A 12,578-nucleotide genomic window follows, 5' to 3' on the forward strand; every position below is an offset into this window, starting at 1 on the left:
AAATGACCAGGGAGGGGGAAACCGATTAAGCCGGTCCAGAACCGGAGGACCCCGGTCGGTACTGAAGAAATAATAAGTGGTGGAAAATCTCAGTCTATGATTCCCTCTGAAGGATTGCTGACCCGAAACTCCCAGCCACAGTGGGGACTCCGTGTAATACACGACCCTCAGGGAGTGAGGGAAACAGTAAAACATAGACCAGTGTGGCTCAGAGAGACCAATAGCTGAAAAAACAAATGTAACAGAGTTGAAGGGAGACAGAGAGATGGAAAGCGAGTGTGTGTGTGTGTGTGTGTGTGTGTGGAAAGGGTGAGATTTTAAAAATCTTTATGCAGAGATAAGCCGGCCACCGTCCGAGTAGTGATGGGGATGTTGGAGATGGGAATGAATGGAAAACATTGGCAGGGGAGGGGGAAGGGGCTGTGTGTATGGATGAATGTGGAAGTGTAGAATTTATGTTTCTTTTTACTCTGTTTGAGTTGATTGTTGTTTCTGTCTGTTTTTTTTTCTTGAATCGATCTAGGGGGACAGGGAAGTCAGTGTGGGCGGCTCTGAAGAAGCCTCTCTCTACAGCTGTGGCTCAGAGGATTAAGCAGATTCATCCACAAGGCAACATCACACAAGTAGCCTTTGAACAAAAGTCATGGATACTATTAATGATATGGTAATCCTTAATCGAGCTACCTCCCAGTAGTGGTTATACTGACATGGGAAGAATATCTAAGTCCTGGAAGCAGCCCGCGACAACACTGTGCTATTGTTTACACCCAGCCTGACCAGTACTAACTTTTTTTTTCTAGCGTTTTTAACAGTCACTTTTCCCCTCTTTTAATAAAAAAATGGAAAACCAGTGCACTGAATCTAAATCAGGTTGGATTTTGTGGTCGCAGTTCCCACACACGTTTAATATCTACTTAGTGTGCAGTTCACCAGCTGTTTACTGGATACTTTTACATGTTAAAAATAAGACCACACAAAGGCAACGTTTCAGACCTCTGGGAAGATAACTTAACGGTGGAAGACGATTTGAGCATTTCTGTATCTCTCTTGTTTTATAGCAGTCATTGCCAATTGACTTTGAATTAAATCCTCTGCTCAATATGAATTAACAAGCAGACTATTTATAAGGAGGCTTGACATGGTGATTTTTTTAATCATGAAAGTTATTTCTGAAGGGTTGCATATATTTCACGAATAAAATAATGCATTTTACATTTAATAGCAATTATGTAAAGTAAACTCAATTCGATTTTAATTCATTGATGGGGATGTAGATTCTAAATATTCAGAATCCTGACAGGAGTGAGTCTATTTGTTTTAAAGTTCTATCAAAGGCAAGGGACGTTGACATTTTATTTGGAGGAGCTGTTCTTTAACTACTGCTATCTGGCACACTTTTTTTCCTGATATACCTGTTACGTTAACAGCAGATATTGTATTCTTTACTCTGGACTAATGTGGTTACAGCAGATTTATTCAATTGGGGCCATCCACACTGAGTAAAGTGAAATAATTAGCCAAGGACTTGTGAATATAAATGTTATGCCTGAAAGAAATTTTCAAATGAATATAAACAAGCACATTCTCACTGCTTTAAAAGTCAGTGTGGAGAAACAGAAAAGAATTTGATGCACTTTGGACAGTATTGTAACACTCAAGACAAAGATTCACTGATTCTTCGCAAAAAAAGTTGAACAGATTTCAGATATGTAAAGCTGTCAAAGCAGCATTTGAGATAAACATGTTGTGTTAATTAAAAGGTTATTTTGATGCTGACTTAGAGTTTAAAATGCTTTCAGAATCTTCCCTGAAAGAGTAAAAAATAAAGCCATACCTAGAGTCAAACATGGCCATGAATTGGGGGTACCAGACATTTCCATCTTCATCAAGAGGGATTCTATCAATGAGCAGCTCAAACTCTTCATCAGTAATCTCCACACCAAACCTGCAAAAAAAAAGAAAACAGCAGTCAAAGAGCAAGTTCACTTTCAGGTCAGCACTACCCACAAAACAGTCGGCATATGGCAGCCGTTAACTTTTTGTTACAGAATCTGTCTTCAAGATCAAGAGCACCACATGAATATCAGAGGTTAATCAGGGTTTTGATGGCTCCAGATCTCAAAAAGAAAGAAATTCTACTAGGCAATCCATCCGTAAGTATAGCACATTTGATGGCTGGAGATCCATTTTATGCAGCCGAACAAATCAGATGGGTTTGTAGCTTATGAGGTTATTCATCGCAGTTAACCACTCATACTAACTTAAACAAGTGAACTATGAAAAGGCTTCCAAAAGGATTTTGTCAGCATGTTAAAACTTAGGAAAAGTAACAGAAACAGTTTGAATACATAAGACATTTACCTGTGGGGATAACTTCAACAGAGTTTTACCACAATAAAATATTCTTATTAAAGTAGAAAATCAGTTGCAGCCTTCCTATTCTACAATTGTTGAACAAGAACAGAACATCATAACCTAGACTAACAAACCTATATTAAGACAAAGCAATACAGCCAGAATATCTTATTGTTGCATTCCATGGAAAGACCAGATACAAAAACCCAGCAAATCACATCATTTTAAAATATGTTCTCAAAATTTTGATAAAACACCAGACATTTCATTATCAGACATAAATAGCTCAAATAAGCATTGTTCCTTTAATACTGAAACAAAATTACTACATAGTGACATCACTTAAGTGTATACTATGCAAACCATTAACAGCATGCTTTTACAAAAGGCCTTTTCCCTCCCAAAGTTCCAATGGAATCTTATTCCCAAAGGTACTAAGACCATTTCATTTAGTAACATAACACTGAGGAACTATAGCTCCAGCCTTGTGTGACTGCATTTTAAAAGTATCCAGCAGTACACAAAGACATCTCCTAAAAACTCAATAAGCTTGACTTTCAATTTTTCTCTAAAGTGTGTGAAAATGAATTAAACCAACTACACGGAAATTGGACTAATAGGACTGAGAGATTTGTCTTATTTTTACCCTCTTATTTAAGTATTATTCACCCTACTCAACCCAAAAGAAACAATATTAACATTTTGGAGAGAATGATAAAATAAGACAAGCTAACTGAAAATAAACTGTACATAGTATAGTCAAATGTTAAACTTACCCAAATTACGTATATTGCTGTTAGTTCCCCAATTCAGCTCTTTAGGCTAGACTATTATTCCATTTTGATATTTTCTACTTCATATGGTTAACTGTGTCCTAATATTGTGATTGAAGCAAGTATTGTACTATTAATTTCATATTTTTCTAATATTCATCTAAATTTTCTAGGATTTCTGATGTCTGTCTGAATCATTAATGGAAATAATATTTACCCTCTCAATTCTTTCATTATCTTAAGTCAGTGCTTCTCAGTTCTTTTCCCACTATTTCACAATCCCTCAGTACCAAGATTGAGAGCTATTGCGGGGAGTGAGGGTACGATCTGTGGGACAGAAGACCTGTGAAACCAGGAAAGGTAAGACCTGTGCCACTAAAAGGGAGACAGATAGAGTTCTAAGACAGCACTGATTGCCATTGCTATCTTTGAGCTCACAATCTCAAAATCTTAGCCCATGTCTCTGCTTGGGTTGCAGACAGTATTTGAGAAGCTCTGTCTTACATTCTTCTATTAGCTTCTTGCTTAACTTTGTCAGCTTCTCTGAAAATTAAGTTTTTCAATTTATCGTCCCAACTCATATTCCTAGTGAAATAATGTCATATATTTTCTGTGATTCCAATGCTCTTTTAGAATGGTTGAGAAATAGTATTCCACATGCCTGAGTCAATGCGATCTGTAAATTCAACACCATTTCCTTACTTTTATTCAATGGTTTAATTACAAATACAGAATCGCATTTGGCCTTTTCATAGCTTGACTCACTGAACTTTACTTGAAAATCCATATATCCGCAAATCTGTATTTCTCCATTCTATTGTCTTTTTTCTCCATATCGATTATAATTCTATTCTCTGGTCATTTCTTCATAAAGGAAGCCTATGCATCCTTATTAAACTGCACTTACTGCATATCTGTTTACTTCTCGGGTCTCCTGTGGTCTTTGTAATAGTCCATCATGTCTATAAAACTCAAAACCCACAAAGCAATGGTGTGCCACTGATTACACCTTAGTAAGGAATTGATAGGAGTTGAAACTGGTGCCTGGAAGAATACATTGAACACTCGCTTTCTCTGGGAGGGAGAACTTTACTCTGCATTTAACTTTGCTACATCTGACTTGGGAATGTGTAATGGTGACATAGGATTCCTATGGTTTCAGAATTCTTTTGGCACTCATTTGAAAAGAGGCCTTCTGTAAAGTAATAGGTTAATCACTTCTGTCAAAACTTTGGCAAGGCTAATGGCAATTTCCATTATTTAAGAATACATGGTCCATCTTATGGCAGATATGGCATTTACAGGTTTCAATTTCATTTCTCATCTAAATGGTGTTGAAGATGACATTCAAAAACCTGTGTAGTTGCATATATCTTCAAAAGTTAGACAAATGTGTCAGTATTTGTGGCTTAAGTGTACATAGATTAAGGAAATTAATGTGACTTTGGAACAATGTGCTATGATTGGCACACAAGAAACTCATGCTGGATCAATTTCGAAAATGGTAATGTGACAAAATATTGGCCCCTAAATCCTGCAGAAGTACAATTCTTAGCAACTGTGCAAAGATTACATGCGATGCCAGCACCAATGTAATTGGCCCCATCCACCAGTTTAAACTTTCACTCCCTCCATTGCCGGCACATACAGATGGCTGTGTGTATAATGTACAAAATACACTGCAAAAATTCACCAAGTGTCCTTCAACAGCAACATATGACTTCTACTACCTAGAAGGTCAGAAGCAGGAGGTGCATTGGAAAATGACCACGCACAAGTTCCCCTCCAAGCCACACACCACCGTGATTTAGAACCACATCGCCCTTCTTTCCTGGCAATTACTGGATCAATATTCTGGAACTCCTTTCCTAACAGCACTCTGGGTGTTTTTGAACCACATGGACTTTAGCAGTTCAGGCAGGGCTGGTGAAAGAGTATTAGATGAGAAAACTGGACAAACCTTAAGACTTACACCACCACCCTTCCCCCACAATTAACGTTCCAAAATCAACATTGTGCATTGATATGAAGAGAAATTCTGCATTTGTAATCACAGAGTTACGTTACATGAGAAAGGAGGTATTTTTTATACTGAATATACATTCCCATTGTTCTACACTTTTTGCAGAATATGGCTAAAAGAAATGTACATTATAATGTATAATATGATTCACATAATGTAATACCATTTGTTTCTACAAGAATTACTGAATGATTTATGCATAATTACTAATCATTAAAATAAAGGAGATTATATTATGTTATTTGATGTTATTTACTGATTCACAGTTTTGAAATAGCCATGTAAATGTGCAAACTTTTAAAACTGCTGCATAAACTAAGGAATAGAGTATGAAATTTTCAGCCAGACTTCAAAGCAAATACATGGAAATCTATATGTCTGTCAGATTATGTGCCTGCATATCAGTGGATCTGGACCACTGAAGCCGGTTTGTTTACTTATTCAGTTTCACGAATAATTCATTTGGATTTTTTTGCTGCCCATAAAACTGCCTAGTTTACCTCGTGGTTATATCACGCTGGCTTCAAGAAGGAAGCTCTAGCACTACTACCTGTCCAAAGGCAATTAGTGATTGGCCAGTGATCCTGTTAGTTCCTGCTAGTGGCATTCCCACAAAAGTATCTTAAAAATACAGAACTTAATTATAGAGTCAATTGAAGAAGATTCCAGCAAGGGGACCCTGATAGGGGAATCACAAATGGTGTATTCCACCCTGCTGAAGCTCTGGATATAGGAGAAGGCTTGTTCAGGGGAGTGCCAAAGTCGCCTTCTACCCAGCAACAAGTGTTGCCCTTCATTTGTAACCTCAACCCAGAGCATATTCCTCCCCAGTCAAGGCCATTGGGAAGCTCGGTGCTCAGCTGGAACCTGCCTTAGCTAGATGCTTGGTCCACCCAGTATCCTGCACAAACTCCATCCCATTCTCCCAGTTCATCCGGCTCAGCCGTATCTCCTCGGATGGAGATATTCCACTTGCGAGCATCCCAGATGTCCACCTATTGGGAACAATGTGCATTATCTTTAAACACTTTCACCAACTCCAACTAGACCCACCATCAAGAACATCTTCCCCTCCCCACCCTTCTCTGCCTTCAACAAGGACCATTCCCTTCAACAGTGCTTGACTTGCATCACTCTCCCCGCCGAACACCCAAACCCCCAGGTACCTTCCCCTGCAACTGGAAAAGATGCAAAACCTGCTGGTACACCACCCCCTTCACCTCCATCCAGGGCCCCAAACAGTCCTTTCAGGTGAGTCAGAGATTCACCTCCCTCTCTTCCAATCCAGTTTACTGCATCAGGTGCTCCCGATGTGGTCTTCTCTACATCGAAGAGACCAAACCTAAACTTAGGGAATGGTTCACCGAGCATCGCAGCCGGGCCCGCAGGGGCCAACTAGACCTCCCAGTCATTGTCCATTTCAATTCCCCTAACCACTCCCTTTCCAACATGACCATCTTTGGCCTCCTCCATTGTCACAACAAACCAAACCCCAAGTTGGAGGAACAACATCTTATCTTCCGCCTGGGCAGCCTACAGCCTGGAGGACTGAACATTGAGTTGTCCAATTTCAAAAACCTTACTTCCCATCCCTTAATTTCCTTTCCAGCCCCTCCCCGTCCCTTCCACTCCTGCCTGCGACCAACCAGATTTGTTTCTCCCGTTGACCAATCAGGTTGTACCCTCTGCTTTCCTCAACTATCCCCACTTCACCACCCTGCCCCCGCCATCCCCTTTATCTGCAGCTCCCCCTACACCCACCCCCAGTCCTGAAGAAGGGTTACACCTGAAACGTCGACTTCTCCACCTCCTGATGCTGCCGGCTTGCAGTGTTCTTCCAGCCTCTTGCCTGTCTATTTTAGCTAGATGTCGGCAGACTTTGTGGCTATTCCCCAGCATTCACTACAACAAAAAAAAAGATCGAATCATAGAATTCTTACAGTGCAGTAAGAGGCCACTCAGCCCATTGAGTCTGCACTGACCCTCTAAACAGCATCCCATGTAAATCCATCCCTTCACTCTGTCCCCACAATACCACATGGGGTTTTTACCATAGCTAGCTTCCTGAGCTGCAGGACATTACTGGGTATTTTTTTAGTATGGCCAATCCATATAACCTGCACATCTTTGGACTTGCAATTTTGCAACACTATTTCAGAAATCAGACATTACCACATTTAAAAAACATTCTAATTAAACACAGAAGCAGAGGAACAGATATAAACATAGAAGATAGGAGCAGGAGTAGGCCTTTCGACCCCTCGAGCCTGCTCTGCCATTCAATATGGTCATGGCTGATCAGGGAGTTCAATACACTAAACCTGGCCCTCCCCCTATATTCCTTAATCCCTTTTGCCACAGGAACTGGATCTACCTCATTGAAAACACAATATTTTGATCTCTTTCTGTGGTAGTGAGTTCCTTAGGACTCAATCTCTGGGTGAAAAAACTCTCAACTCAGTCCTGAGGGTTCACCTCTTATACTTAGAATATTACCATGAGGACTCTCCTTCCTGAATCTAACCTTTCCTATCGTTTAGAATCTAAGATATCCTCTAATTCTGGTTTCTTGTATAATTTCAATTTTAATTTCTGGTGGCCATACCTTCAGTTGCCTGGGTCACCAGATCCCAATCAAATAAAAAGTTACTCACTTACCTTTCCAGGCATTTTCTGGTCGAACTTTTGATGTGGGCTTTTGTACATATATGCAGTCCATCAAACTGCACAAGCAGCATCATATGGATGCAAAATCCGGGTCATTGGAAAAACTATGTCCACTTCTTGTGGCTCATGCACAAGGACCCCTAAATCCCTCTGTGCTGCAGGTCAGGGGTCAATGGGCTTGATCGAGGGCAGTCCAGTGATGAAGCAGTGAATCAGTTTTATAGTTAGCCAGAATTACACTGGGTATGATTGTAAATATTGTAATTACAATCAATATAAAATGTGAGATGACTGCAAATTGTTCTGACACGGTGGTGAACCCGTCTGCTAACTAAACTAAACACCCAAACTTGCCTCATAACCTATTAAAGTGTGAGTGACGGAGAACTACCCAAATTTCACTATTTAAATAAAAAATATCAATTTATTCTTTAAGGTAAACATTAAACAAGAACTATTTACAACTCTAAGCCTCCTTTCTCTCAAATGTTTGTTATCTGCCTCTAACTCTATAACAATACACTGTTCCAATTAAAAACCCATATTAAAATTACATCAACTTAATTTAAAAACCACACAGCAGCTATGTCCTCTTTCTTTCAGCTGAGGATCTCCCTGGGTCGTCTTCTGTCTTTTACTGCAAAGATGTTTCATATGAAAAAGGTACCTTTGATGGAGAGTTTTTTTTAAAATGGCAGTTACTCTCTGCCTAACTTTTAAACTGCCTCCCTCTTTTATCCCTCCAACATCAGATAGTCTCATTGGTTCAATATTGGCAAAACAATAAATGCAAAATGATTGGGTTTTAGTATCCTGGGGCATAATTTAAAACTGATTAGTTAAATTCAAATTGTTGTCAAATCGCAACCAACTCAGGTATCTGCTTCACTGCCAAATGTTACATATTTTCAATTTTCCAGTACACTCAGACAGCCATCTAGTCATATACACAGGTGCTTGTAATCTCTCAATTCAGAACAACATTCACTCTCTCTTAAGGGTACAGTCCATGCCTTCAACTTCATAACAAAATTAATTAATTTCTCACATCCTGACATAGATTAATATTTCCACGTTAATAGTAGGCAACATTGTGTTATTTTGGTTATCTGGGAATTGTAGTTCCAATTGAAATTGTCAGTCACAGCATTCAACAATTAGTGACATTGTTTTCAGACACAACAGCCAATGGCTCTGTACAGTCTCCTATTAAAATGTCAGCCTGAAATTAGTTCTATAGCCAGACAACAATGTGTTCTCAAATCTGTTTATGGTGGTTGGTTTTCAACCTCACAAAGGATTATAAATATCTGTACAGATAAAATGGTTTAACATGCCCCTCATAGATACCACTCACTCTGAAAAAAGATCCCAACAGACAATACAGAATTTAGTTCCCTGCCAACATCCAGTCCCTCTGCTAAATGGATTGAAGTCCTTTTTATCCTCAAAAGTGGTCACAGGAGTAGATTTTAGATTTAGACTTTATTGTCACGTGTACTCAAGTAACAAAGTAAAGGAGTACGGTGAAAAGTTTTCAATGTCACCACACACGGCGCCATGTTAGGTACAAGTACCCAGGTACAAAACTTAAGAGCAAAGTAGAAAAGAAGGAACAAAGTTAAACTTTACAAGTCGAAAAAGTATCAAGTTGAAAAAGTAAACAAATAGAGCTGAAAATTTCTTAAGGGCCTTAGTCATGCTGGGACCAAACTTCCTAGAGTAAGTTCAGCAATCTTTTACCATGAACATAAAGCCAACCTCCTTTTGTCAGCATTTTCTACCCTCATGTCAAGTCATCTAAGATTTTTTTCTTCCAACTAAAATTACTTGACCCCATGTTTTCTCACATGTACTATGCTGTCTGAAACCCTGCTTCTAAACTGAGCCACATAAACTTGAAAGAAATACACTGACCTGTTCTAAATAGCATGAGGTCCATGAAATCTTTCCACCCCCCTGCTGGAATAGTGTTAGGAATCCCACAGATGCAGCCCATCCCCTTTCATTGCAATATTGCCCATCTCCAGATAGAGTGCCTCAGTTCAAGGACAAATTCCTTGTCAGTGGCATGTACATATTATAAAAACTTTAAAAAAACAAGGACAGAATGTATACTCCTTTTCATGTAAATCAAAGCTTTATCTTTGCAGATTTTTCAATTGTATTAAGTGGGCAATTTGTACATATTAGTCATCTGAAAGCTGGCATGTTTATTAAGAGTTTTCAGATACCTTCTGAAGCCGTACAGGTGGATCAGAAATGGATATTTTATAGGAGATGAGGTTGCAGTGAACATAATAGGCGAGATTTCAAACTATCATCAAAGGTGGATAAGCATAGGTCCAGGTGTACCCAAGAATGCTGGGCAGCTTAGAGGCAGGTTCTAAATGTGAGAGAAGAATGGGAATGTGGCTATTGGTAAATGCTTGTAGAAAGTTAGCCAATAAAATTAAAGCACATGAGATTGAGTGGAATGTATTTGTATGGATTGAAAATTGGTTAATCAAAAGAAAGCTGGGAGTTGGAATAAATACATCAATCTCAGAATCACAGAATTGTTACAGCATAGAAGGAGGCTATTCAGCCCATCGTGCCTGCATTGCTTCAATTACCTAATGCTAATCTCCTGCCTCTCCCATTATCAATGCACAGTACCTCTATCCAAATAATCACCAAATACCATCTTGAATGCCTCAGTTGAACCTGCCTCTACCACATATCCAGGCAGTGCATTTCATACACTAGCTAAAGGGAAAACTACCATAGTCTCACTCTCTCATTAGAATGATTTGTCTAATCTCAGGTAAGGAGTGAGGTTGAGAAGGCAGGTCCTTCATGATAAACTCAGCACTGAGGGAATTACACACATACTGATGGCATCATTCTATATTACAAACCAGCCATCCAGCCAACTGAGCTAACTAACCCCCTAACTACTTGCTCATCACAAGGTTATTACTGGTGGGGTATCACAAGGTCCACGCCTGTTTATAATCTTTGTATCAATCTTACAATGAATGATTTGGATGTGGGGACCAATTGCAATATTGCCAAATCTGCTGGTGACACCAAACTGGATGGGAATATAAGTTATGAAGGTGATGCAAGGAGGCTTCAAGACTGCATGTACAAACTAAGTGAGCAGGCTTGAACATGCCAGATGGAATACAATATGAATAAGTGTGAAGTTTCTCACTTTGATATGGAATAACCAAAGGGGCAGGATATTTCTTAAATGTCAGTGTGCAAAGGGATCATTATCCATGAGTAACTAGATGCATGACTGCAGGGAGAGCAAGCAAATAGAAAGGCAAACAGGATGCTGACATTCATTTCAAGGGAATTTGAAACAAAGGCGCAGTTGCTGCAGTTTAGAACCTTTGTGAGACCTCACCTGGAATAATGTGTATAGTTTTGGTCTCCCTACCGAAGGAAGAATATTCTTTACATTCAAAGGAATGCAATGGAGATTCACCATACTAATCCCTGGAATGATGAGATATTGAGGAAGTAGGTCTATATTCTCTTGAGTCTCAAAAGAATGAGAGATGATGTCATTGAAACTTATTAGAGCTGGCATGCTGGATATAGACAGGATGTTCTCCCTGGATGGTGACTCCAGAACCTGGGGACATAATCTCAGCAGGCCATTTAAGTCTGGGAAGAGTAGGAATTTCTTTACTCAGGGGGTGGTGAATCTTTGGAATTCCCTGCCCCATATGGCTCAATTATTGAGCAGATTCAAGGCTAAAATTGCTAGGTTTCTGGAGCCAATCAACCATTGAGGCTTATGGAAACAGTGCAAAACAAATTACACTGAGAAGACAATCAGCTATGATCTACAATAGTGGGGCCGACTCAATTGGTGGAAAAGTTTACTCTTGTTCTTAATTTTCCAATTTTCTTACTCTAAGTCCAAAGAGGATAGATAGAGCATGACAGGAGCCCAGCACAAAGGGATAAACCAGAGTATTGTATGTAGTTCAGAATTCTCATTATAGGAGGGGTGTGATAGCACTGGCAAGAATGCAGAGGAGATTTACCAGGACGTTGCTTGGGCTCAAGAGTTTTAGGTATGAAAAGAGATTGGACAGACTGGGATTGTTTTCCTGAGAGCAGAGGAAATTGAGAGGGAGCATGATTGAGGTGTATAAAATTATGTGGGGCATAGATAGGGAGACGATCTTTTTCCCCTTGATGGAGGGATCAGTGATCAGGGGGCATAGAGTAAGGGGCAGAAGATTTAGAGGAGATTTGAGGAAAACCATTTTCACCCGAAGTGTGGTGGGAGTCTGGAAATCACTGCCTATAAGGATGATAGAGGGAGAAACCCTCACAATATTAAGAAGTTTTCAGATGTACACTTGCGATGCCAAGGCAGTTGAGGCTACATGTGTAGCTACAATGAGGTTACAATAGTTAGGGGATTGTTTTTGACTAGCATGGACACAATGGGTTGAAGGGCATTTTTCTGTGCTGAAGATTGCTGTGACTCTATGGCAATGGGCAAGTCTCTCTATATTTCTCTCGTCAAATCCATTGTACCCATTCAGGCACTGGTGTATAGAGCATGAGAAATTCACCATCATGGATCCCAAATCTTAGCAATGAGCCTACTCTTCTATGTTACATTAATGATGTAGGTTAACTGTTCAATGTCCTGGAATACTATTTACTTTTCTTATCAAATTACAGTCTGCATCTGTTTTTACCTTCCATCATCATGTGTGACATGCTGCAACAATGCCAATCTAAAG

General features: G+C 39.5%; 1 protein-coding gene across 1 annotated transcript in view; it reads right to left on the reverse strand.

The window, feature by feature from the left end:
• si:ch211-197n1.2 (EF-hand calcium-binding domain-containing protein 6) overlaps positions 1 to 12,578 on the reverse strand; it is an 88,969-nt gene that overhangs the window by 21,560 nt on the left and 54,831 nt on the right. Inside the window, exon 12 of the mRNA XM_043705826.1 lies at positions 1,835 to 1,945. Within this exon, the coding sequence (XP_043561761.1) occupies positions 1,835 to 1,945 (111 nt within the window). The remainder of the gene's footprint in view (positions 1 to 1,834; positions 1,946 to 12,578) is intronic.

This window comes from Chiloscyllium plagiosum, chromosome 2, assembly GCF_004010195.1.
Source record: "Chiloscyllium plagiosum isolate BGI_BamShark_2017 chromosome 2, ASM401019v2, whole genome shotgun sequence".
Taxonomy (NCBI): domain Eukaryota; kingdom Metazoa; phylum Chordata; class Chondrichthyes; order Orectolobiformes; family Hemiscylliidae; genus Chiloscyllium; species Chiloscyllium plagiosum.